At 43.3% G+C, this 27,852-nt stretch overlaps 1 protein-coding gene and 1 pseudogene across 5 annotated transcripts in view; one reads left to right on the top strand and one right to left on the bottom strand.

Moving 5' to 3' along the window:
- LOC100985079 (zinc finger protein 44) overlaps window positions 1-25,061 on the top strand; it is a 54,714-nt gene extending 29,653 nt beyond the window's left edge. For 2 of the 5 annotated variants that reach the window (XM_063599921.1, XM_063599919.1), the window contains exons 2-5: window positions 17,442-17,568; window positions 17,772-17,832; window positions 19,121-20,533; window positions 21,251-24,651. In XM_063599921.1, the coding sequence (XP_063455991.1) occupies window positions 17,442-17,568; window positions 17,772-17,832; window positions 19,121-20,522 (1,590 nt within the window). In that variant the 3' untranslated portion in view covers window positions 20,523-20,533; window positions 21,251-24,651. Of the gene's footprint in view, window positions 1-17,441; window positions 17,570-17,771; window positions 17,833-19,120; window positions 24,652-24,937 lie in introns of those variants that run through there. The other 3 variants (XR_010110836.1, XM_063599920.1, XM_063599918.1) reach the window with 3 other exon arrangements.
- Window positions 3,019-7,728, bottom strand: LOC129394729 (large ribosomal subunit protein eL28-like; annotated as a pseudogene).
- Window positions 25,062-27,852: the final 2,791 nt, after the last annotated feature.

The following is a 27,852-nucleotide window of genomic DNA, read 5'->3' as shown; positions in this document are numbered from 1 at the left end:
AAAAAAAGACAATCTGTCAAGGTGAGACTTAGAGACTAAGTCTCATTTGGGTTGTCTCCTAGAAGAAGGGTTTATAAAGTTGACAGTTTAGGGCAGAACCTTAAACTGACTCCAGGTGAGAGTTTCTTGCTTTTGAAAATAAAGATCTTGAAGGGAAGATTGTTCCCACATGAGGTGGGAACAGGAGGACATGTTGAGCTCCCAGAGTTAAATCCTTAGGTTTCTCTGCCTCATCACCAGGGACTGATAGACTCTTGGGCCCCTTTCAACAGAGTCTGACTCCCAAGCTTGGGAATATGTTTGTCACTTGGCGTTTTCCTTGTAAATAGTAGTGCAGTAGACTGCTTAAATGAACCAATTCAGATGTTTCCTTTTCTTCCGTTTTTATTCCTTCATAGAATATTGCTGTCATATAACTCCCCTTTTTCCCATATATTAAATAACTGTATTCCCTTGTTGGTGTGTTTTAATTTTTTGGCTGAAAATGAGTAGGCAGGCCGGGCACGGTGGCTCACTCCTGTAATCCCAGCACTTTGCAAGGCCAAGGCAGGTGGATCATTTGAGGTCAGGAGTTCGAGACCAGCCTGACCAACAAGGTGAAACTCCGTCTCTACTAAAATACAAAAATTAGCCTGGTGTGGTGGTGGGTGCCTGTAATCTCAGCTACTCGGGAGGCTGAGGCAGGAGAATTGCTTGAACCCGGGAGGCAGAGGTGGCAGTGACCTGAGATCATGCCACGCCACTGCACTCCAGCCTGGGCGACAGAGCAAGACTCTGTCTCAAAAAAAAAAAAAAAAAAGAAAAAAAAGAAAAAATGAGTAGACTGAGGGATAAGGTGTGAGGAAGCCTTCGCCATGCCACCTTTCCAAATTCCTGACCCCTGGAGGACATCAAGCCCTCTCCCATGTTCCAGTGTGACCTGGTCTAGGCACCCCTCCTGCTCTGAGGCACGAGGATCGTTCCTTTGGCCACTGAGAATGCAATTCCCTTTTGTCCAAGAGGAAGAAGAAAGAAAGTCCCATTAGTACAGGGAGACGCCAGTGCCAGCTCTGGAAAGCCAGGAGCAAGTTCTTCTTAAATTACAATGTCCTCTGGCGAGGGCATATCCTGCTGGTTTCTTATTTAAACAATAGGTTTGAGGATCTTGGACTCATTTAACTTATTGATAGGGGAAAATGGATCAGGGAGGATGCCCAAGCTGGCAAGGGCAATGGTCAAGAATCTGTCATTCTGGCCCCTCTCAGGAGCTTGCCTTACCTCTCCTCTCTGCACTGTGTACCCCCCCAGGGGGAGGGGCCTAGGGCACTATCCAATCAGGGGTTCTGAGGGCGGGGCCGTGCCAACAGTCCAATCAGGCGTGCTGTAGGGCAGCAGGCGGGGCGACGCGCCGAAGCCCGTGGGTTTGGGGTTTTTTTTCCTCTCGCTTTGGCGCCCTCGGGTCGCTCTCGGCTTCTCTGAAAGTGCTGAAGGTGTGTCAGCTCAGGATGTGTCGCGATTTGCCCTGCTGTGGCCAGGAGAGCCATAAGGAGGATGCTGGGACACCCTGGAGTCCAGGAAATGGTGAGTGTGCTGGGCTGGGGTCCCGACACGCGGGAGGAGGGGCTGGCTGGGACCGGCTGGGACCGGCTGTGGCGGGACCCGGGCCTCCCTGCGAGCGACTCCGGGGTCTGGGGCCCTAGTCCCCATGGCACAGCTCGGCCCTCGGTCCCCTTGGCTGCAGGGTGGCCCTGGTCCGGCCGGCAGTCGGGACCCCGGGCGTCCTGTGCTGTCCCTGCGTGGTGACTTCGCCCTCAGCCCCAGAGCCCTCTATGGGCAGCTCCGCGCCCGCAGGCCCGCGTCTCCCCCAGATTGTGCGGGGACCACGGGAGGGTCATGGGGAGAATTCCCGCCTTGGGTGCGACTTTAGCGAAACGACGTGCACCAGGTTCTAGAGTGTTCCTTACATCGTTGATAAGGAAACAAATAGGTTTTGTTATACCATAAAGTCGCAGTTTCTAAGACCCTCTCGACGACTTTTAGGGAAAACTTACTGTGTTTTAATAATCTATTTTCCACAGAGCAAAGGATTAGTCTTTTAGATTTAATTTTGTTGTTGTTCGTGGATATTTTACGAGAGAGGAAAGCAGAGATAGCAGCTTGGAAGTTAGTTGTATGAAATGGTTGTGCCTCACCTCCCAGTATCTTTCCTTGGCACAGACATCTTACGTGTTGAGGATCCTCTTTGGAAATTTTTCTGGGTGATCTGTCCTTGAGCATAGTTGCGGATCAGCACTGAGCCTCCCCGGCTTTATCACCTTGAAAACGTCGACTCAATTGTGTGTTAGTATTTAAGTAAAATGTAGGGTGTGTTCAATCACTAGAGCGAGAAGGATGGTACAAAATATTTCCAAAAAGGCCAAGAAAGGTGAATTTCTGGAAAAAAAATCCAGTATTACATCCTGCTTTTTTTGTTTGTTTGTTTGAGACAGTGTCTCCCTCTCGCTGAGGCTTGAATGCAGTGGGGGGATCAAGGCTTACTGCAGCTTCGACCACCCCATCTCAACCGATCTTCCCACTTCAGCCTCCCGAGTAGCTGGGACCACCACACCCAGCTAATTTTTTGTAGAGAGCATGCCTCTTTATGTTGCCCAGGCTGGTCTCAAACTCCTGAGCTCAAGTGATCCTCCCAAAATGTTGGGATTACGGGCATGAGCCACTGTGCCTAGCCTAAATATTATTTTAACCCCTTTTTCTTCTAAGTTTCTGAGGCTCGTTTTTTTCTTTTGGTTGATTTCAAGAGGAATTCCAGGGCTTAGACTTACAATTCCTAGGTGTGTTAAAATATGATTGTTTAGAAAACCACTTCTGGCTGGGCACAGTGACTCATGCCTGTAACCCCAGCATTTTGGGAGGCCAAGGCGGGTGGATCTCCTGAGCTCAGGAGCTCCAGACCAGCCTGGGCAACATGGCGAAACCCTGTCTCTAACAAAAAATACAAAAAATTAGTCAGGCATAGTGGTGCGTGCCTGTGGTCCCACCTATTTTGGAGGCTGAGGTGGGAGGATCGCTTGAGCCTGCAAGGTGGAGGTTGCAGTGAGCCAAGATTGTGCCACTGCACTCCAACCTGAGTGACAGAGTGAGACCCCATCTAAAAAAAAATTGTTTATAATAATTAACTATCGATTACATTAGTTTGACTAATGATTATAGTTTATCATGATTAATGATTAATAGTTTGACTAGTGATTAAATAATCATTGATAATTAACTTCATTTTCCAAAAGGAATAGATATTTGTGCGTTTTGTTTTGAAACTAGATAATGTTTTACAGTTTGCTTCCATGCTTTATACATAAATACTTGGTTTGAGTGATTTTGCTGAATTCTTGAAACACTGGGTTTTTCTCATTTAAAATATCAAAAGTGTTCTAAAGCCACATGACTGGTGAGCGGAGGCCTGAGGCAGTGACTAGAAGGTAAGGCCGCATTTGACTCTGCCAAGGGAAGTAATTAAGACCCAGGTGGTTCTCCTTAGGGTGCCTCCCCTGCAGGTGTCCTATGTACTCACTCTTATCAAGGAGAGCAGGTGTCCTACGTACTCACACCTATCAAGGAAAGACCCCTTTGGTACTGACAGAAACTGAGCATTGGAAAACTGGGGATCCACATGTATGTGGTGGGGAGGGGAACAGTGTGATACTTCTGGGGTTGTAATTGTAGTTTCCTTGGGCCTGTTTTTAGACAGTGGATTTGAGGGGTAGTTGTTGTTTCGTTTGATACAGGGTCTTACTCTGTCACCCAGGCTGGGGTGCAGTGGCACAGTCTGGCTCACTGCAGCCTCCTGGGCTCAAGTGATCCTCCCACCTCAGCCTCCCAAGTAGCTAGGACTACAGGCACATGCTATCATGCTTGGCTAATTTTTTTTTTTTTTTTTTTTTTTTGAGACGGAGTCTCGCTCTATCGCCCAGGCTGGAGTGCAGTGGTGCCATCTCGGCTCACTGGAAGCTCTGCCTCCTGGGTTTACGCCATTCTCCTTCCTCAGCCTCCCGAGTAGCTGGGACTACAGGCGCCTGCCACCACGTCCAGCTAATTTTTTGTATTTTTAGTAGAGACGGGGTTTCACCATGTTAGCCAGCATGGTCTCGGTCTCCTGACCTCCTGATCTGCCCACCTCAGCCTCCCAAAGTGCTGAGATTACAGGTGTGAGCCACTGCACCCAGCGCTAATTTTTTTGTTTTTTTGTTTTTTGTTTTTTGTAGAGACAGGGTCTTGATACATTGCCCAAGCTGGTCTCAAACTTGTAGCCTCAGGGACTCCCATCTTGGCCTGCCAGGTGCTGGGATCACAGGCATGAGCCACCACTCCCGGCCTTCAGTTTTGCATCCCCAGTGTTGCTGCATTCAGAGTGTAATATTTACATGTTGAGAAAGTCTGTGAAGTCAGGACTTTTGTCTCCTGGATCTAAGATTGATGAATTTGAAGCCAGGCATGGTGGCTCATGCCTGTAATCCCAGCACTTTGGGAGGCTGAGGCGGGTGTATCACCTGAGGTCGGGAGTTCGAGACCACCCTGACCAACATGGAGAAACCCCGTCTCTACTAAAAATACAAAATTAGTTGGGTGTGGTGCCACATGCCTGTAATCCCAGCTGCTCGGGAGGCTGAGGCAGGAGAATTGCTTGAACCCATGAGGTGGAGGTTGCGGTGAGCTGGAGATCGCGCCATTGCACTCTAGCCTGGGCAATAAGAGTGAAACTCCGTCTCCGAAAAAAAAAAAAAAAAAGATTGATGAATTTGAGAGTTCATTTGGGTCAGAACCTTAAACTGAATCTGGGACTGAACTACTCTAGGTGTTACACCTTAATGGTGAGAGTCTGAACCCCCAGCTTGTTAGGGTGTTTGACCTTCTTTGTGTGGATTTTACAATTCTGAATTGTGGGGAAGCAGGCTGCTAAGCTGATTAGAATATTTGTGTTTCTTTCCTTTGGATTCCTTTTTCTGTTTACTGTGGTGCTTCAACTGTAGTTTCCCTTAGCATTTTGTAATTTATACATGTGAGTGTGTAGGATTTTCGTTTCTTTGGCTTTGAAAATGAAAGTTGATAAATATGATGTAAGGCAAGACAATTCTGGAACCAAGCAGAATTGTGTTCCTTTTGTGCAAAAGAATCTCAAGATGCAAGATGAGTGCATTGAAGTTCTCGGGTACATTTTTCATTAAGTCAGTTTTGCATGTGCATATGCCCTAGAGGATGTGACATTTAAAAGGCTCTACTCTTTAAGAAAAATGAATTTTGGGCCGGGCGCAGTGGCTCAGGCCTGTAATCCCAACACTTTGGGAGGTCGAGGCGGGCAGATCATGAGGTCAGGAGATCAAAACCATCCTGGCTAACACGGTGAAACCCTGTCTCTACTAAAAATACAAAAATTAGCCTGGTGTGGTGGTGTGCGCCTGTAATCTCAGCTACTCGGGAGGCTGAGGCAGGAGAATTGCTTGAACCTGGGAGGCGGAGGTTGCAGTGAGCTGAGGTCGCACCATTGCACTCCAGCCTGGGCATCAAAGTGAGACTCCACCAAAAAAAGAGAAAAAAGAAAAAGAAAAATGAATTTTTATTTTAATAAGATGAAAATTCAATTGAGTTCCTATTTTAATGATACGAGGGAAACTACTCAAAACTTATGTAATCTTTGAGACTTTTCTACATTTAGAGTTAGGTTTAAATCCATCATGCATTAAATAGGCTACTCATTCCTGAAAGCACTGCCCTCTGGGATACAGTAGAAAGATAAAATATGATGCAATTTGTCATTTAGTTAGAGATTTTTTTCTTAATTTACACTTTTATACCCATTATTTAAAGGATGAAATCTTACAATGGTTTCCTATGTTTAAAAAAAGTTAAAAGTCAATAAATTTTAGAAACAAGTTAATTAAAAATAATGGCTAATAGTAAAGTATGGTTTATATAATTTTTTTCAATCATTTAAAATACACACAAAGGTTTAAAAAAATCTAAAAGAAAGTGTGGGTTGAGAAAACTTACTGCTAGAATATCCTGGTTTACCCTAGTGCTCTTGCTCCAGCCACCCCCAGATAACCAGTTTTGATAATAACTTGTGCATCTGTTAGTGTTTCTTTATGTAAAAACAAGCAATTGTAAATGCGTATTTTTCCTATTCACTATTGTTGAACACATTGTCTTTTTTGTTGTTGTTGTTATTGTTAGAGACAGAGGACATGGTCTTGCTCTGTCACCCAGGCTGGAGTGCAGTAGTGCAATCATAGCTCTCTGTAACCTTGAACTGAGCTCAAGTGATTCTCCCATCTCAGCCTCCTGAGTAGCTAGGACTACAGTCACATGCCAGCACACCCAGCTACTTCATTTTTTATATAGAGATGGGGTCTGGCTATGTTGCTCAGGCTGGTCTTGAACTCCTGGGCTCAAGCGATCCTCCACTTTGGCCTTCCAAAGCATTGGGATTGCAAGCGTGAGCCACCAGAGCCACTATGCCTGGCCCTGTTCACCATTGTTCTTGTAATTAGTGGTTGGACTCTACATTTTTAATGTTTCACAATTGACCACTTCATCCTCTTCCCTTAATGCCCTACTTCTGGACAAGCTGAGAAGGCCTGGGCATCCTTCCTCTGTCATGGGCAGGAGACTCAAACCACATAACCAGCTGCCCATGCAGAGGAACTTGCGCCCAGCCCCACTTCCAACCACAGTAAACACCCTGGGCAAGTTCCCTTCCTTGCTTTTTTAAGCCATTTCCCACCTGCTTGAGAGGCCTGCCCTGTTCTCCCTAGAGACCTCAGTCATGGGAGTAATAAGCCTTTTCATACCCTCTCAGTGTGTGTGAGACCCACTGTCATCAGTGTCATCATTGCAGCCTCGCCCTTCTAGGTGACTAGCAGTTGGTGCTGTGAACAAGATGTCTAGATATTGACCACCACTCATGGGTCTATCTTCTCTTGTTCTGAATTGCTGACCTGCTCTATGGCCCATTTAGAGTTTGAGCTGCTGCTTACTGGGAGCACATGCTTTGTGCTGTGCTGCTCTGTGTTTCTTCCATTGTTGAGCCCTACCAAGTCTGGTTCTAGATTCAGCTGACCTTAGTTGACAGTTTTTGATAATTCCTTGGAATTGGGGAGCTGGAGTATGGGAGTAGGGCCTTCCTTAAAGTGGTCCTGGGTTTACATCCTGGGCAAGGACCTACCTGTGTTTTTGTTTTGTTTTTTTGTTTTTGTTTTTGTTTTTTGCGGGCATGAGGGGCTGGTGGTGAGAAAGCCAGCTGACTCTTTATTGCTTTGGGGGCAGGGGGCTCAGGAGCTCTTGGTGGGGCGGGTCCGCTTCCGCTTCACCATCACAGGCTTCTGGCTGCACAGGATGGCGCTGACCCTGCGGATGGCTGCCATGCGCAGGTCGGGGCGGTACTTGTTCTTGAGGATCATGTGTCTGATGCTGTTGAGCGTGGCGCCAGCATTCTTGCTGATGGTGGTCCGCGCGTAGGAGGTGGCAGGCTTCGGCTGGCCGGATCTCTGCTTCATGACCACCACCACACCTTTGTCCTCGGCTGCCGGCTCCACGCCCACAGTCTTGTGGTGAATCAGCCCGTTGTAGCGGAAGGAGCTGGGGCCTTCAAGTTACTGGGCTTGGTGCTGTAGGTCGGCTTATTCCTCTTGATCAGAAACTGGAGCAGTTCTGCACGACCATCCATTGCAGATGCGCGGACATGGTGGCGGCTCCTCTCGCAGTGGCGGCCTGAGACCTGTGTATTTATAGTGAAGTTGTGACTGATGCCTGGGTTGCCCCAAATGTAAAGAGTGGGAGTGGAGGGGAGACTGTATACACTGTGTCAGAGGTTGGTCATTATGTGGCTGCCCCTGGAAGAGCAGTCCTTCAAAAAGAGGACAGGGAGGGAAGGTGGGGAACAGCAGCCATTAGATGATGGACTGAGTCCACACTCTTTAACAGCAGAAGCTTCCCCAAGACCCTAAAGTGCTATTGCTGCTGCTTCATGCGCCTCTCCCACAACAGAGAGCTTGACCTTTGGGTTTAGTGGGGGATAACACCCATGGCATAGTTGTGGCATAGCAAAGAAGTTAGTTCAAACCTGACTTAAACCTGGGGTTTTTAAACCTTCTAGAGCAACCATTGCCGTAGGGGAGGTGCTTCACCCTGATAACAGTGATGACACCGTGATGACACAGGCTCTCTGGTGGGGAAAAAAAATATTAGTACCAGGTTAGAGAGGACACACCCTCCCCCAGAGTACATCCAGTAACCAAAAAACAAAGCAGGGAAGGGAAGGAACAAAAGAAAAAAACACTGATGAAACAAAAGTCCACAGTTTGACCCAGTTGGAAATGTATTAAAGGAATTTGCATAACAAAAATCATAAAAGGGAACTCCTTGGGTTTTTGGCCTCTATAATGTAGGTTCTGAATTTTAACATCTGTATCAGTTGATAAACCTTCATGGGATTAATACTAGGGCTCATGTTATAGTTATACCTGGGTATCCCATCAAATTTAATGAAGGTATCCTGATAATCATAGAGGAGTTAGTGAATATAAAATAAATAGAGCAGAAATCCCTGTGCCTCTCCTTAGCCATCATAACTATTGTGTTGGCTAAGTCATTCTTGGTTGTATTATAGAACAAATTGTCTTAAAATATCACATAGGGCCAGGTGCGGTGGCTCATGCCTGTAATCCCAGCACTTTGGGAGGCCAAGGTAGGTGGATTGCTTGAGCCCATGAGTTCAAGACGAGCCTGGGCAACATGGTGGGACCCTGTGTCTACAAAAAATACAAAAATTAGCCGGGTGTAGTGGCACGCACCTGTAGTCCTGGCTGCTTGGGAGGCTGAGGTGGGAGGGTAGCTTGCGCCTGGGAGGTTGAGGCTGCAGTGAGCTGTGACTGTGCCACTGCACTCCAGCCTGGGTGACAGGGTGAGACAACAGCCCTTAAAAAATCCCACAGTGACCAAGGAAGCTCTGAACTAGTGAGTTATTTATTTATTTATTTATTGAGACAGTCTCGCTCTGTCACCTAGGCTGGAGTGCAGTGGCGGGATCTCAGCTCACTGCAGCCTCCGCCTCTCAGGTTTAAGCAATTTTCCTGCCTCAGCCTCCTGAGTAGTTGGGATTGCAGGCACTTGCCACCACGCCCATCTAATTCTTGTGTTTTTCGTAGAGACGAGGTTTTGCCATGTTGGCTAGGCTGGTCTCAAACTCCTGGCCGCAAGTGATTCACCTGCTGTGGCCTCCCAGTGTGCTGGAATTACAGGCATGAGCCACTGCACCTGGCCATAAATTCAAATTAGGTCTTTGGCAGTTACAAATTAGATTGACAAAATGGGACCCCATGAAACTTACTCCCCAATTAAATTAGTTAATATGACTCAATGTAAATTGATGGGCCTTGAAGGATTGACAGCTATTATACAAAACCATTAATGGTTGTATGGTTGTAGTGAAGGGGCAGTTATCCCCAGTGCTTTTTTTTTTTTTTTTGAGACAAGATCTCACTCTGTTGCCCACGCTGGAATCCAGTGATGCAATCACAGCTCACTGCAGCCTCCAACACCTGGGCTGAAGCATCCTCCTGCATCAGCTTCCTGAGAAGCTGAGACCACAGGTGCGCCACCATGCTCAGCTAATTTTTTTTTTTTTTTTTTTTTTTTTGTAGAGATGAGATCTCACTATGTTGTCCAGGCTGGTCTTGAACTCCTGGGCTCAAGCAGTCCTCCTACCTCAGCCTCCCAAAGTGCTGGGATTACGGACATGAGCCACTGCACTTGGCCGAGTATTTCTCCTTTTAACAGCCTAATTTGGCCTGGCCTGTTTTTTGTTTGTTTTTGTTTTTTTGTTTTGAGATAGAGTTTCGCTTTATCGCCCAGGCTAGAGTGCAGTGGCGCAATCTTGGCTCACTGTAACCTCCACCAGCCGGGTTCAAGTGATTCTTCTGCCTTGGCCTCCCGAGTAGCTGGGATTACAGCCGTGCACCACAACGCCCAGTTGAATTTTTTTTTTTTTTTTTTTTGAGACAGAGTTTTGCTGTTGCCGGGGCTGGAGTGCAGTGGCGCGATCTCGGCTCACTACAGCCTCCACCATCCAGTTTCAAATGATTCTCCTGCCTCAGCCTCCCAGGTAGCTGGGATTACAGGCACGCGCCACCACGCCCAGTTAATTTTTATATTTTTAATTTTTATATTTTTATTAGAGACGGAGTTTCACCATGTTGGCCAGGCTGCTCTCAAATTCCTGACCTCGTGATCCACCTGCCCCGGCCTCCCAAAGTGCTGGGATTACAGGCACGAGCCACCACGCCTGGCCAATTTTTGTATTTTTTTAAGTAAAGACGGGGTTTCACCATGTTGGCCAGGCTGGGCTCGAACTCCTGACCTCAGGTGACCTACCCTCCTCAACCTCCCAAAGTGCTGGGGTTATAGGTGTGAGCCACCACACCCAGCCTAATTTGGCCTTGTTCTTAAATCTGGGTGCCTCAAAGTGGACTGTTGCAATTTACTGCTGTAATCCCAACCTATTGAGCCCCTACACCCAATATCCAACATTATGGAAAATACTGATTCCATCCAATGAACAAGTGGTAGATATTCTGGAGTCACAGATTTGTATAGGTTTTGTTCAGTCTCTATTTCAACAGACTTAGCTGCAGTTTACCTTCACCTTTGAAGGGATGTGGTCCACCTTTATCTGGTTTCTATTCAGGGAACCTCAGTAGCCTTGCTATTGCAGTCTTTGCCGGCAAGATCTAAATTTTATGTACCTTTCTTCAGGAGCACAGGCATGGCATTACGTTAGAGTCATTGCTGGCCAGGAGCAGTGGCTCATGCCTGTAATCCCACACCTGTGGGAGGCTGAGGCGGGAAGATCACTCGAGGTCAGGAATTTGAGACCAGCCTGGCCAACATGGCAAAAACCTGTCCCTACTTTAAAAAATGCAAAAATTTGCCCGGTGTGATGGTGAGCGCCTGTAATCCCAGCTACTTGGGAGGCTGAGGCACAAGAATCACTTGAACCTGGGAGGCAGAGGTTGGTTGCAGTGAGCCAAGATTGTACCACTGCACTCCAGCCTGGGTGACAGAGCAAGACTCCGTCTCAAAAAAAAAAAAAAAAAAAAAGTAATTGCTCTCTGGGGACAGTCATTTGACATTCATTCAAGACATACAAATATTGAAAGAAAAGAGCTTACAAAAAGTGGAAGGGCTATTGCCCCATCTAGAATGTAAGAGGCACTGACACCTTGGCTAAATTCCTGAAAATTATGTGGTAAGCAGAGGACCGCATCCTCTCTGACATAGTGAAGAAATAGCATGTTTTTGTTTTTGTATTTTGAGGCAGGGTCTCTCTGTCACCCAGGCTGGAGTGCAGTGGATCTCGGCTCACTGCAATCTCTGCCTCCCAGGTTCCAGCAATTCCCCTGCCTCAGCCTCCTGAGTAGCTGGGATTACAGGCATACACCACCATGCCTGGCTAATTTTTTTGTAGTTTTAGTAGAGATGAGGTTTCACCATGTTGGCCAGGCTAAGAAATAGCTATTGACTTTCTCACCATCACAATATCTTTTAGATTCTTTTGTTCTTTGTTCTGCTGGAGGCAACATAATCCTTGTGCGCAAATTTTAATTAAATCCAGTTATGCTGTGACTTGCAGGTTGGCCCACCTTGAATGGGTATTTCTACCACAGAGGCTTCTAGACTGTTCAAATTGCCATGCAATTAATGCCCTCAGACTCCTTTACTATGTAGGCTGTTTTTTTTTTTTTTTTTGAGACAGAGTTTCGTTCTTGTTGCCCAGGCTGGAGTGCAATGGTGTGATCTCGGCTCACTGCAACCTCCGCCTCCCCAGGTTCAGCAATTCTCCTGCCTCAGCCTCCCTAGTAGCTGGGATTACAGGCACGTGTCACCATGCCTGGCTAATTTTGTATTTTTAGTAGAGACGGGGTTTCTCCATGTTGAGGTTGGTCTCGAACTCCTGACCTCAGGTGATCCGCCCACCTTGGACTCCCAAAGTGCTGGGATTACAGGAATGAGCCACCGTGCCCGGCCAGACTACGTAGGCTTTAGCACCCCCTTCTTGTGGCCCTGTAGGTAGCCAGATGGTCATAAGTTGTCCACAGGCTTCTGATGCAACCCCACACTATGTGCCAGTCCCATGTTGAATAGAAATGCTGTGTGAGAGGACTCCCTTGCCTTGTTCTTCATCTTACTGGGAAAGCATCTTGTTTTTCACTATTAAGTATGATGTTAGCTGTAAGTTTCTTGTAGATGTTCTTTCTTAAGCAGTAGTTTCTCTCTATTGCTAGTTTGCTGTCATAAATGGAAGTTGTACTTAGCCAAATGCTTTCTCATTTTCATTTTCCTTTTCATTTGTGATATTAGTAATTTCTATCCTCTTTGTTTTCCTCAGTTAGCTTGACTAGATTTTTTAATCAATTTTATTCATCTTTTCAAAGAGCTGGCTTTTGGTTTTGATTTTTTTTTTATTTCTTGCAGTTTCAGTATTTGAAAAAATTTCTTTTCTTTTGCTTACTATGGTTTTAATTTGCTTTTTCTAATTTCCTAAAGCACATGCTTAGATAATCGATTATATATTTTTCTTCCTTTCTAGTGTATATGTTCAGTAGCATACTTGTCCTCTATGTATATACTTTTGCTGTGTCCCACAAAGGTGTGTGTGTGTGTGTGTGTGTGTGTTTTGAGACGGAGTCTCACTCTGTCACCCAGGCTGGAGTGCAGTGGCACGATCTTGGTTCACCACAACCTCTGCCTCCCAGGTTCAAGCGATTCCCGTGCCTCAGCCTCCCAAGTAGCTGGGATTACAGGCATGTGCCACCATGCCTGGCTAATTTTTTTGTATTTTTAGTAGAGATGGGGTTTTGCCAGGTTGCCCCAGGCTGGTCTCGAACTCTTGACCTCAAGTGATCCATCCACCTCAGCCTCCCAAAGTGCTGGGATTATAGGCGTGAGCCACCACGCCTAGCCCCTACAAAGTTTAATAAGCTGTATTTTCATTCATTTATTTTTTATTTTATTATTATTATTATTATTATTATTATTATTTTTGAGATGGAGTCTCGCTCTGTCGCCCAGGCTGGAGTGCAGTGGTGCGATTGCGGCTCACTGCAACCTCCACTTCCCTGGTTCAAGCAATTCCCCCGCCTCAGCCTCCCAAGTAGCTGAGATTACAGGTGCATGCCACCATTCTCGTCTGATTTTTTTGTATTTTTAGTAGAGACAGGGTTTCACCAGGTTGGCCAGAGTGGTCTCGAACTCCTGACCTCAGGCAGTCGGCCCACCTTGGCCTCCAAAGTGCTGGGATTGCAGGTGTGAGCCACCAGGCCCAGCCTTTCATTCATTTAGGTAAAAATAGTTTTATGAGATTTTGAGGGCTGCTTTTTAACACAAAAGGAAAAAATTTTTAAAAAGGAAAAAACTAGTTTTTAAGTGCCCTTAAAACTACTACTTTCATCCGTGGGTCGTTTAGAGGTGTGTGGTTTAATCTGCAAGTATTTTGAGGTTTTTCAACTGTTTTTTTGTTATTGATTTTTATATTGTCATTGTAGTCTGCAAGCATATTTTATATAATTTTTCTTTCAAGTTTGTTAAAGTGTTTTTTTTTTTTAATCTGCTGTGATCTTCTGGATTAGGTTTGTTTTATGTCCCACAATGTAGTCTATCTTATCTTGGTGACTGTTCCATGTGAACTTGAGAAGTATGTGTATACTGCTGTAGTTGGATGAAGGATTCCATGTATTTCAGTGGAATCTATTGTTTGGTGCTATTCAATTCACCTGTGTCCTTCTTATTTTTTCCTTTTTCGAGACAGAGTCTCGCTGTGTCACCCAGGCTGGAGTGCAGTGGTGCGATCTGGGCCCACTGTAACCCCTGCCTCCCGGGTTCAAGCGATTCTCCTGCATCAGCCTCCCGAGTAGCTGGGATTACAGGCACCTGCCACCACGCCTGGCTAATTTTTGTATTTTAAGTAGAGATGGGTTTTGCTAGTTGGCCATGCTGGTCTCAAACTCCTGGCTTCAAGCGATCCCCCTACCTCAGCATCCCCAAAGTGCTGGGATTATAGGCGTGAGCCACTGTACTCGGCCTGTCCTTCCTGTTTTTTTTTCTGCCTACTGGATCTCTTAATTACTGGTAGGAGGGTGTTGAAATCTCAACCATAGTCATGGATTCATGTATCTCTCCTTGTAGTCCTATCACATTTTGCCTTGTGCATTTTGCAGTTCTTTTATTATGCACATGTATGCTAAAGATTATACATAGATTCTCTATGTCCTCTTAGAGAATCAACTCCTTGGGCGGGTACAGTGGCTCATGCCTGTAATCCCAGCACTTTGGGAGGCCAAGGCAGGTGGATTACCTGAAGTCAGGAGTTTGAGGCCAGCCTGGCCAACATGACAAAACCCTCTCTCTACTAAAAATACAAAAATTAGCCAGGTGTGGTGGCATGTGCCTGTAATCCCAGCTACTCAGGAGGCTGAGACAGGAGAATCTTGAACCCAAGAGTCGAAGGTTGCAGTGAGCTGAGACCACACCTCTGCACTCCAGCCTGGGCAACAGAGCACAATTCTGTCTCAGAAAAAAAAAAAAAAAAAAAAAGCCAGGTGCAGTGGCTTACGCCTGTAATCCCAGCACTTCGGGCGGCTGAGGTGGGCACATCACCTAAGGTCAGGAGTTCGAGACTAGCTGGCCAACGTAAACCAAAACCCTGTCTCTACTAAAAAATAAAAAATTAGCTGGGTGTGGTGGCACACGCCCATAGTCCCAGCTACTTGGGAAGCTGAGGCAGGAGAATCGCTTAAACCCTGGAGGCGGAGGTTGCAGTGAGCCAAGATTGTGCCAGTGCATTCTAGCCTGGGAGACAGAGTGAGACTCTGTCTCTCAAAAAAAAAAAAAAAAAAAAAAAAAAAGTTTCTTGTAGGCAACATATAATTAGGTAGTTTACTTGTAGATTACATACTTTTTAATTTTCTTTGTGACTTCAGTGTTTGACTCTTTACCTTACCTGATTTCATTTTTTCCCTCTCTTAACATATTGATTATACTTTTTTTTTTACACTATTTTAATGGTTGCCCTTGAGTTTTCAGTATACAGCTATCCCAAGCCCTCTTTCTAGCAATCTTAGGCCACTTCACTGGTTGCCCAAGTAACTCATAATAGAGTATTCCCAATTCCTCCCTCATAACAATGCTGTTACTCATTTCACTTATCCATAAACTGTACTTATATGTTGTAGCTATTATTACTTTGAACAACCTGTTATCTGTCACATTAATCAAGGATGAGAAAATGATTATATTTTGCTTCCACTTATGCCTTTTCTATTGCAGTACCTTTCTTTGTCATTTACTTTCTTTCTGGTGAATTTAACATTTCTTGCAAAGCAGGTGTACTGGTGACAGATTCCCTCAATTTTTGTCTCAGAAAGTACTACAGACTCATTTGAAGGATAATTTTGCTTGATACAGATTTTTTCTTTCAGAACTTTAAATATTTCACTCTACTTTCTCGTATGGTTTCTGAAAAGAAGTTCAATTTAACTCTTATCCCTCTTCTCTAGAGTGGCTGGGGAATCACTTCCTTCTTAAATTGGAGAAAGGGCATTTTATGTTCTTTTGGAGGAAACTTCTGCTGAGAACCTTTTATACATTTTATAATCATGTGAAAATTCATCATATCATTGTGGACTTTAATGCACTTTATTGTAAATTGCAAATCTGTTTTTTTTTTTTTTTTGAGATGGAGTTTCACTCTTATTGCCCAGGCTGGAGTGCAATGGTGCGATCTAGGCTCACCGCAACCTCTGTCTCCCAGGTTCAAGCAATTATCCTGCCTCAGCCTCCCTAGTAGCTGGGATTACAGGCATGCGCTACCACACCCAGCTAATTTTGTATTATTAGTAGAGACAGGGTTTCTCCATGTTGGTCAGGCTGGTCTCAAACTCCCGACCTCAGGTGATCTGCCTGCCTCGGCCTCCCAAAGTGCTGGGATTACAGGCGTGAGCCAACGCGCCTGGCCTGTAAACTGCAAATCTTAACCTGTTCCTCAAGGTCAGCAAGTCCCAAGGTTAACTGGAATGGTTCTGCTGGGAAGAGCTCTTTTGGCATTTTACCATCTCAGGATGGCAAATATTTGCTAAAAATTGGTAGGAAGTATCCCTGAGGCTCAGAAGTGTAGAGATTTTATCTAAAGTTGTCATGCTTTATTCCTCATGCCTGAGCTCTAACTTCCCAGTAACTTAATAGCTCCATGAAATGGGACAGAAAGAAATAAGTCTCTGATAAATATTAACACAAATAGTGAAAATGAACACTTCTCTGGGGTGGAGAGAAGTGGTGCTATCTCAGCTCACTGCAACCTCTGCCTCCCAGGCTCAAGCTATTCTCGTGCCTCAGCCCCCCTGAGTAGCTGGGATTAGAGATGCGCACCACTACACCCAGCTAATTTTTTTTTTTTTTTTTTGAGACAGAGTCTCGCTCCGTTGCCCAGGCTGGAGTGCAATGTGCGATCTTGGCTCGCTGTACCCTCCACCTCCCAGATTCAAGTGATTCTCCTGCCTCAGCCTCCTAAGTAGCTGGAATTATAGGCATGCACCACCACACCCAGCTAATTTTGTATTTTTAGTAGAGATGGGGTTTCACCATTTTAGCCAGGCTGGTCTGGAACCCCCGACCTCAGGTGATCCACCCTCCTCGGTCTCCCAAAGTGCTGGGATTACAGGTGTGAGCCACCAAGACAGGGTTTCACCATGTTGCCCAGGCTGGTCTCGAACTCCTGAGCTCAGATAATCTGCCCGCCTCGGCCTCCCAAAGTGCTAGGATTACACGTGTGAGCCATTGTGCCCAGCCAACTTCTCCAATATTTTGATTGAATTGGCTGGATCTGACTACCTCGAATATCCTGGAGTACCTCAGGACAATATGGTCAGGTAAATATTGTTACAAGTTTGATTTCCACGTGCCTCTTGTTCTCATGCTTAGGGATGGGAATAGTAGAAAAAGCTTCTAGTTCTTCAGTGTGCTTTTATTCATCCACGTATTATCCATGTTTGACCCTGTGTCTCATGGAATGTTGAGTGATGTGATGTATAAGAAGAAGATGAGTTTTTCTCACAAAGAATTGATGGTCTTAAAATGGAATTTTTTTGTACAGCATTTCTCTCACTTTTCCAGAGTGCTCTGGATCCTGCCATTGGAAAGCAATATGATTGTGATCACAGTGAAAGTGTAGAAATAATTTTCGTGTGTTCATAAACTACTCTGAGGGAGTGTGGCCAAAGAGTTAAGAGTTCTGACAACAAATTCATAGAATAAATCTCTGGAGATCACAGAATCATCGTGAACATCTTATGACTCGAGTATAGATGTCCAGTGCTGTCAGTCTCACCCATTCTCCTTTACACACATTTGGAATGTTTTAGGACTCAGTGACCTTTGAAGATGTGGCTGTGAACTTCACCCAGGAGGAATGGGCTTTGCTGGATCCTTCACAGAAAAAACTCTACAGAGATGTGATGTGGGAAACCTTCAGGAACCTGGCCACTATAGGTAAAAATGAAATCATTCCATCATGTTGTTGAATGAATTAGAGAATACCTTTTTCTTGGATATCAATGCTATTCCAAGATGTGGAATGTGAAAAGGCAAAATTCTTTTGTAAATCAGGCATGGTCACATATGGACCTAGAATCTAATAATTTTTCTGTAATTTCTAATAATTTATGATAATTTTTTCTGGGTCTGCATTTCAGGAACAAAACAAAAAGAATGGAACATTGAAGAGCAGTACAAAAACCAGGGGAGAAATCTCAGGTGAGTCACACTCAGAAAAGAAAGCAGTATTCTAGGAGAAAAATCTTAGTATGTCATTAAATTTGATAATTAAAGAAACAAAACAAGCTGAGCCTCAAATGTATCTGTTCTTAGAAAATATTAACCCAGCTAGCGCAGTGGCTCACGCCTGTAATCCCAGCACTTTGGGAAGCTGAGGCAGCCGGATCACCTGAGGTCGGGAGTTCAAGACCAGCCTGACCAACATGGAGAAACCCCATCTCTACTAAAAATACAAAATTAGCCGGGCATGGTGGCACATGCCTGTAATCCCAGCTACTCGGGAGGCTGAGGCAGGAGAATCGCTTTAACCCGGGAGGCGGAGGCTGCAGTAAGCCGAGATTGTGCCATTGCACTCTAGCCTGGGCAACGAGAGTGAAGCTCCATCTCGGGAAAAATAAATAAATAAAAATAACCCAAAGTGCTTTCTTTTTTTTTTTTTTTTTTTTTTTTTTTTCTGAGACGGAGTCTTGCTGTGTCGCCCAAGCTGGAGTGCAGTGGCGTGATCTCGGCTCACTGCAAGCTCTGCCTCTCGGGTTCACACCATTCTCCTGCCTCAGCCTCCCGAGTAGCTGGGACTACAGGCGCCCACCACCACGCCTGGCTAATTTTTTGTATTTTTAGTAGAGACGGGGTTTCACTGTGTTTAGCCAGGATGGTCTTGATCTCCTGACCTTGTGATCTGCCCGCCTCGGCCTCCCAAAGTGCTGGGATTACAGGTGTGAGCCACCACGCCTGGCCCCAAAGTGCTTTGTTAAATATGGCATAGATGTTCATGGTCCAGGCGTGGTGGCTCACGCCTATAATCCCAGCACTTTGGGAAGCCGAGGTGGGTGGATTGTGAGGTCAGGAGTTCAAGACCAGCCTCGGCAACATAGTGAAAAAGTAGCCGGGCGCAATGGCAGGTGCCTGTAATCCCTGCTACTCAGGAGGCTGAGGCAGGAGAATCACTTGAACCCCGGGTGGCAGAGGTTGCAGTGAGCCAAGATCGCACCACTGCACTCCAGCCTGGGCGACAGAGTGAGACTCCGTCTCAAAAAAAAAAAAAAAAAGAGAAACCCATATATGAAAATCACTGTTTTCATAACAGTTATGTTTGAGCCCTCTTGCAGAGCCACAGCATTCAGTACATTCACCTCACAAGCAATTTAGACAGGACAAAAAAATCTGTACTTTCCCTGAAAGTGGAAAAAATAGTTATTCTAGTATCAGTTAATAAAGAGAAAATCTTTAAAAAATGAACTATTAATGTGCTGCTCATTTTTTACAGAAATCATATGGTAGAGAGACTCTGTGACAGTAAAGAAGGTAGTCATGGTGGAGAAGGTTTCAGCCAGATTCCAAATCTCAGTCTGAACAAGAAAACTCCTTCTGGAGGAAAGCTTTGGGAAAGCAGTGTATGTGGAAAAGTCTTGAGCCATCATTCATCCCTTAACAGGCACATTAGATCTTACACCAGACACAAACTGTATAAGTGTCAGGAATATGGAGAGAAGCCGTATAAATGTAAGAAATGTGGGAAACCCTTCAGTTATCTGCAGTCTTTTAAAAAACATAAAAGAACACACAGTGCAGGGATAGTCTACAAATGTAAGGCCTGTGGGAAAGCCTTCAGTTGTCAACGTTCTTTCCAAATACATGGAAGGACTCACACTGGAGATAAACCCTTTAAGTGTAAAGAATGTGGAAAAGCATTCCGATACCACCAATCTGCTCAAAAACATGAAAAGGCTCATACTGGAGAGAAACCCTACAAATGTAAGGAATGTGGGAAACCCTTCATTTACCGCCATTCTGCTCGAGCACATGAAAGGAATCACACTGTACAGAAACGCTATGAATGTAAACAATGTGGAAAAACCTACATATCTTCTGTAGGTTTTCAAGCACATGAAAGAACTCACACTGGAGAAAAACCCTATGAATGTAAAAAATGTGGAAAAGTGTTCGTATATCACAACTCTGCTCAAAGACATGAAAAGACTCATACTGGAGAGAAACCCTACAAATGCAAGGAATGTGGGAAAGCCTTCAGTTACCACTGTACTGCTCAAAAACATGAGAGGAATCACACTGCACAGAAACACTATGAATGTAAACTGTGTGGGAAAACTTACTTGTCTCCTTTAGGTTTTCAAGCACATGAAAGTACTCACACTGGAGATAAACCCTTTGAGTGTAAAAAATGTGGAAAAGCATTTAGATACTACTACTCAGCTCAAAGACATGAAAGGACTCATACTGGAGAGAAACCCTACAAATGTAAGGAATGTGGGAAAGCCTTTTATTGTTGCAGTTCTGCCCGAAGACATGAAAGGATGCACACTGCAAAGAAACAGTATGAATGTAAAAAATGTGGGAAAACATACATTACTCTTGCAGGTTTCCAGATACATGAAAGAACCCACACTGGAGAGAAACCTTATGAATGTAAACAGTGTGGTAAAGCCTTCAGTAGTTCCAGTTATATTCATATACATGAACGAATTCATACTGGAGAGAAACCCTATGAATGTAAAGAATGTGGAAAACCCTTCAGTTTCCTTACAGGCTTTCGAGTGCACATGAGAATGCACACTGGAGAGAAACCTTATAAATGTAAGGATTGTGGCAACGCCTTCATTTGGCGTGCATCCTTACAATACCATGTGAAGAAAGTGCACGCTGAATAGAAACTATAAATGTAAATATCGAAAGTTTTTCAATTTTAATGATTTTCAAAGTTGATATGAAAGTTCATACTGGAGAGTAGTTGCATGAATGTAAATAATACAGGAAAGCCTGATATAACTTAATTCAGGTAGAATGCTCTAGAAAATTCATGCCATGAAAAAATATTATAAATGTATTTATCAGTGCCACATCCCTTTTTGATTCTTCCTAGTTTTTAATATATTTTTATTTTAAAATATTTTTATATATGTATATATATACGTATATATCTGGCAACATTATCTTACCCAGGCTGATGGCCACCTCCCCTGACCTCAAGTAATCCTCCCACCTCAGCCCCGCAAAGTGCTGGGATTATAGGCATGAGCCACCACACTGGGCCAGTTTTTTTGTTTTTTTGTTTTTTTTTTGAGATGGGTCTTGCCACGTTGCCCAGGCTGGCCGCGGACTTCTAGGCTCATGAGATCCTCCCACCTCAGCTTCCTGAGCAGCTGGGACTACAGGTGTGTGCTACCTTGCCTGCTTAGTGCCACATTCTTAAAGTGGATCTCTGGACTCTGGGTTCCTACTTATTTTCATAAATGAACATTGAGGTGAGATTATTCTGTAAATACTCTTTAAGAAATAGTGCAGAAGTATAATTGGTAGTGTTTTTTCCTTAAGTCAGTTAATAAAATTTTTAAATAAAATTCCTTAAGTCAGTTAATAAAATTTTTTCTCTTAATAGTTCTGGGCCATTGAAAAATGAGTTTGGTACTGGGAGTTTTCTACTGGCATCCTGTGGCAGGTATTGGTTTTCCCTTATCCATTATGTATATATTCCACCTTCCTCAGGAGAAAACCTTTCTTCTTTTTGGTTAGAAGAGCCTTATTTTATTTCCCTTGCTAATGTATAGTGGGCCAAGGTTATACAATATAGTCTTATATAAATTATTTCCATATTTTGCTCTTTTTCTTTCTGGCCAAGATATGGATGATAGACTTTGAATTAAGATGTAAGATCTGTGATAGGACAACACAATCTAGGTTGGAGGTGTGCCTCTTAGATTGTGCTATGTCATTATGGGTAACATGAACTAAATTTTCTAGAATCTATTCCCTTTTGGATGCCATGTTGGAATTCAGCAGTAGCCTGACATGAAAGTTGGAAGGCAGAACTGAAGAAGGCATTAGTCAGGTTTTGGACCCATCTACGTGGAGACAGACAGATGCATAGGGACAAATGAGGGCTTGCAGGAAAATCCAAACTGCAAATTATATCTTTGATGTGAAGATTGTGGAGACATCTGTGGAACTCTACCCGTCTGAGAAAATAGAAGTAGACAGTGGTGTTTTAAAGAAACTCTTGATTGTCAGGACAAAGTATCAGGAAAACAGGCAGGAGGCGGGTGTCCGTGCAGTCCCCTTGCAGCCTTCTTAAGTTCTGCCTCCCAGCTTTCATGTCATTAGGCTATTGGTGAATTCTAACATGGAAAAAAAAAAGATTCTAGAAAATTTAGTTAACAACGTTACCCATATCAACATAATCCACCAGGCAACTAATTAAAATTGTCATGGCTGAGGATATTTTCTGTTGTTCTGATTCCCCTCATCTCTAGATTATATTCCAACAAGATCTAATTTGCATAGTAAACACTTCATTCTGTTAATACTGGTAATAACTGTGTTCCTGATTTCCCTGTGACAGCTACAGTGATACAGTCACATAGAACGACATGGGGGCTTGTTCCTCTGTTGCATTGTGCAGTAACTGCTCTGACACAGTCTATGTGAAAACAAATGTCTTAGGTCAGGCAGATCGTGAGAATTTCCAATTATAGCCAAATGTGATCATGTGCACATTCTCAATTATGTTTGTACGTGATAAAAACAATGCATTTTTATCAAACAACTTCTGCAGGTATTTCTTAGAAATATTTTATTAACTCTTTTAAAACAACTTGTATACTAACAACTATTGTATTAATATTTTCCATTACCTGAGAATATATATTAAAATATCCCATTGCAATTATGCATTTTCAGGTCAACTTTGTAATTTTGTCAGGTTATTCATTATACATTCTAAATAATGAGTCAGTATTACCATTTGCATATAAGTCCAAGTACTTTTTTTCTTTAAAAAATGTTAAAATGTAAAGGAAAAAATTTTTTTAAATTCTTACATGGTCACAATTTTTCTCATGAATCTAATTTCTCATTTAGAATACCACAGGAACAAAGCATGCTTTTGTCTGTGCCATCTTGCCAGAGACCACTAGAATCACACCTATAGTCAGAGTGGCATGTAAAGAGTTGTAATAAGGATGAACACAAAGCATCAATGACGGAGGGTTATCAATAAGAGGGTGCTCAAGAGGACTTCTTATAGGATTTGTGTTTCTTTTAGGTGATTTCATTGCCATTCAACAAAGTGAGGTGTTTGTATTGGATGCTGTTAGGTGAACTCAATTCCATGCTTGGACAATTCTAATAGTTCTTATCTAGGAGGCAGAAAGAATAGAGTGGCACTAACCCTAATTCATAAGAAGCACAAGTCATATTAGGAGATTTCTGGTCATTTTTAAAGTTTGGAGTCTGTTTTCTTTTAGGTTATCGGAGACATGGTTACAGAATTTCATTTTGATCCATTATGGTCACCTGGTAGCTTTGTCTGATGGAGGTTTGTTACAGTTTTCAACAGGGTAAGACTTCGCCTTCTTGTGGTGAGTTGGGGAGCAGCTGTCATTGGGAACAGCTTTTGCTGTTCTCATTATTTAAACACTGAAGTATTTCCTGTGGTATAATGGACACTGTTATCTATAAAGTACCTCAGTTAAATTGTTGACCAAAATTAAGTCTGTTGAGGCAGAAATAATTTGATAAAGGCTAATCAAAGCCAAATGTGAGGCTTGGCCTGGGAAGCACCAACAAGTTGTATATGTTTCGAAGTCTATTACAAGTTGGAACACTCATAAGTTTAGGAGGCCAGGTGCCGTGGCTTATGCCTATAATTCCACGTACTTGGGAGGAGTGCTTGAGGCTAGGAATTTGGGACCAACCTGGGCGACAGAGGGAGACTTCATGTCTAAAATAAATAAATAAATTATTAGCTGGGCATAATGGTGCCCAATTGTAGTCCCAGTACTCAGAAGTGTGAGTCAGGAAGATCGTTTGAATCCAGGAGTTCGACACCAACCTGGGTAACATAATGAGACCCCTCTCATCTCAAAAAACTAACAAATTAAGAAAAATAGACTGGTTTCTGCAAGGGGTAAAAACAATAAAAAAAATAAATTTAAAAACCGAGTGGACATTTTTTTCAAAGAAGACATACAAATGGCCTGAAAGCATATGAAAAGGGACTTAATATCACTAATCATTAGAGAAATTCAAATCAAAACCACAATTACATGTTACCTCATACATGCAAGGATGGGTACTATCAAGAGAGATTAGTGTTAGAGTACAGAGAAAAAGGAAGCTTTGTATACTGTTGGTGGGAATGTACATTGGTACAGCCATTGTGAAAAACAATATGGAGGTTCTGCAAAAAAAAACAAAAACTACCATGTGATCCAACAGTCTCACTCCTGGGTATATGCATATATGCCCAAAGGCAGTGATCAGTATTTCAAAGAGATATCTGTCACCCGCATATGTTCATTACAGCATTATTCACAATAGTCAACATACGGAAACAAACTTAGCATCCATTAATGGATGAATAAAGAAAGTGTGATGTATATTTAAACAGAATATTACTCAGCCGTAAAAAGGAAATCCTGACATTTGTCACATGAATAAACCTGGTGGACACTATAAAATAAGGCAGACATAGGCAAATACTTCATGATCCCACTTAATTGTGGAATATTAAAAACTTAAACTCCAAGGCCGAGGGAGGAACGGTGGTTACTAGAGTCCAGAAGGTAGGGAAAATGGAGAAATGTTGGTCAAAGGTTAAAAACCAAGTTGTAAGGTGAACACGTTCTGGAGATTTAATGTACAGCATGGGTGGTCATCAGTGTGTTAATTTGACTGTGGTAACCATTACAGAATGTATATATATACATCAAAACATAACTGTACATCATGAACATATACAATCTTTGTGAAGTATTTTAAAATAAAGGAATGTTTACTGAATCTACGCCTGTTGGATCTTTGTATTACTGAGAAGTGTTGAAGTCTTCAGTTAACTGTGAATTTTTCTGTGTCACCTTGCAGTTCTGTGTGTTCTTGCATGACGTATTTTGACAGTCTGTTAAGTGCATGTATTTAAAATTATGTCATTTCTATTGCTAGGTCTTAATTTCTTCCTGAAATATCTGATCTGGTTATTCAATCCAGTGCATATTTTATACCAGGCATTGTTGTTTTCCTTTCTAGTAGCTCAAATTGTGTCTTTAGTTTTTAATTTTTTTTCTTTCAGACAGGGTCTCTCCCTGTCACCCAGGCTGGAGTTCCGTAGTGTTCTCTTGGCTCACTGAAACTGCTGCCTCCCAAGCAAATGATCCTCCCACCTCAGCCTCCTGAATAGCTGGGACTACAGGTGCACACTACCATGCCCAGGTAATTTTTTAAACCATATATATTTTTTTTTTGGAGAGACAAGGTCTTACTATATAGGTCTTACTATATTGCCCAGACAGGTTTCCTGGGCTCAAGGGATCTTCCTGCCTTGGCCTCTCGAAGTGCTGGGATTACAGGTGTGAGCCGTGTGCCAACGTGCCTGGCCAGTTTTTAATTTTTTTTTTTTTTTGAGCCGGAGTCTTGCTCTGTCACCCAGGCTGGAGTGCAGTAGTGCAATCTCGGCTCACTGCAAGCTCCGCCTCCCAGGTTCACGCTATTCTCCTGCCTCAGCCTCCCGAGTAGCTAGGACTACAGGTGCCCACCACCATGCCCGGCTAATTTTTTGTATTTTTAGTAGAGACAGGGTTTCACTGTGTTAGCCAGGATGGTCCTTGAACTCCTAACCTCATGTGATCTGCCCACCTCGGCCTCCCAAAGTGCTGGGATTACAGGCCTGCGCCACCGCACCCGGCCTTTAATTTTTTTTAAGGTCAAATATAGTAACATAGAATTTACCATTGTAAGTATGCCATTCAGTAGCATTAAATACATTAACAGTGCTTTAGAACCATCACAGCTAGCTAGCTAGCTCCAGAATTTTTTCATTAGTCCAAAAAAAAAATTGGTACCCATTAAACAACCATTCCCTATTCCTCCCATCTCCATCCCTTGGTAATCTCTATTTTCCTTTCTTGCTCTATGAATTTGCTGATTCTAGGTGCGTCATGTAAGTAGAAGCATGCACTATTTGTCCTTATGTGTCTGGCTTATTTCACTTAGCATAATGTTTTCAAGGTTCATCCACATGTTAGCATGTACCAGTAATTCAGTTTTTGTGCCTGAATAATATTCCCAAGTGTGGTATATTGGATACACCACACTTTGTTTATCCATCCATATGTTGAGCACTTGGGTTGTTTCCACAAAACTCTTTTGACTACTGTGAATACTGCTCTAAAATTGGTGCATATGTGTCTGAGTCCCTGCTTTCCATGGTTGATTGATTGCAACGGAGTCTTGCTCTGTCGCCCAGGCTGGAGTGCAGTGGTGCGATCTTGGCTTACTGAAACCTCCACCTCCCAGGTTCAAGTGTTTCTCCTGTCTCAGCCTCCTGAGTGGCTGTGATTACAGGTGTCTGCCACTACGCCCAGCTAACTTTTTGTATTTTTAGTAGAGACAGGGTTTCACCATGTTGGCCAGGCAGGCTGGTCTTGGACTCCTGACCTCTGGTGATCCACCCACTTTGGCCTCCCAGAGTACTGGGATTACAGGCGTGAGCCACCGTGCCTGGCCTCTATTCTTTTAGATACATACCTAGGAGTGGAATTGCTGGGTCACAGGGTTTTCTATGTTCATGTATAGCCATACTGTTTTTCACAGTGGCTGTGTGTAAAATTCTCCCCAGCAATACACAAGGACTGCAGTTTCTCTGCATGCTCACCAACCCTGGTTATATTCTACTTTTTGTTTTAAATGGCAGCCATTCCAACAGTTGTGAACTGTCACTGGTGTTTTGATTTACATTTCCCTAATTACCAGTGGTAATGAGCATTATTCCATGTGGTTGTTGGCCATTTATATATCTTCTTTGTACAAATGTTTTCAAGTCCCTCACTCATTTTTGAATTGGCTCATTGGTTTGTTTTGTTGAGTTGTAGGAGTTCCTGTGTATTTTGGGTATTAATCTCTTCCAAGATATGTGATTTGCACATATGTTCTCATTCTGTATGTTGTCTTTTGTCTTGAGAGTGTTCTTTGGTGCACAAAAGTTTTAAATTTTCATGTAGTTCAGTTTATTTTTTGTTTGCCTGTGCTTTAGATTTCATATCCAAGAAATGATTGTTAAATCCAATGTCATGAAAATTTCTCCTATATCTTCTTCTAAGTCTTCTATGGTTTTGGCTTTTAAGTTTAGATCTTTGACTCAAAATTAATTTTTGTATATAAGGTAAGGGTCCAACTTCATTCTTTAGAATGTAGATACCCAGTTTTCCCAACAACATATGTTTAAAGACCATCCTTTCTCCATTGAATGATCATGGCACTGTTGTCAAAAAATCATTTGACCACATATGCAAGCATTTTCTTTCTAGGATCTGTGTTCTGTATGTCTGTCCCTATGCAGTACCATATGGTTTTGATGATGGTAGTTTTATAGCCAGTTTGAAATCAGGAAGCGTGAGTCTTTGAACTTTTTTTCAAGATTGTTTTGGTATTAGGGGAGATTCCAAATGAACGTTAGGGTTGATTTTTTCTAGGTTTTTTTTTTTTTTGAGATAGAATCTCACTCTGTCTCCCAGGCTGGAGTGTAGTGGCACAATCTCAGTGCACTGCACCCTCCATCTCCTGGGTTCAAGTAATTCTCCTGCCTCAGCCTCCTGAGTAGCTGGAATTACAGGCACGAGCCACCACACCCGGCTAATTTTTTGTATTTTTAGTAGAGATGGGGTTTCACCATGTTGGCCATGCTGGTCTTGAACTCCTGACCTCAAGTGATCTGCCTGCCTCAGCCTCCCAAAGTGCTGGGATCACAGGTGTGAGCCATTGTGCCCGGCCTAAAAAGAAGGCCATAAGGATTTTGATAGGGGTTGCATTGTATCTGTAGATTAATTTGGGTAGTATGCTCATCCTAACAATAGGAAGTCTTACAATCCATGAACATGGGATTACTTGCCATTTATTTGTCTGTTCTTTAATTTGTTTCAGTAATTGTTTGTAGTGTTCAGTGTACAAGATACAGGCCTCTTGGCTGAATTTTTACTGTTTTTGGTGCTT

This window comes from Pan paniscus, chromosome 20 (genome assembly GCF_029289425.2).
Source record: "Pan paniscus chromosome 20, NHGRI_mPanPan1-v2.0_pri, whole genome shotgun sequence".
NCBI lineage: Eukaryota > Metazoa > Chordata > Mammalia > Primates > Hominidae > Pan > Pan paniscus.
This window is presented reverse-complemented; position numbering and strand designations above follow the sequence as displayed.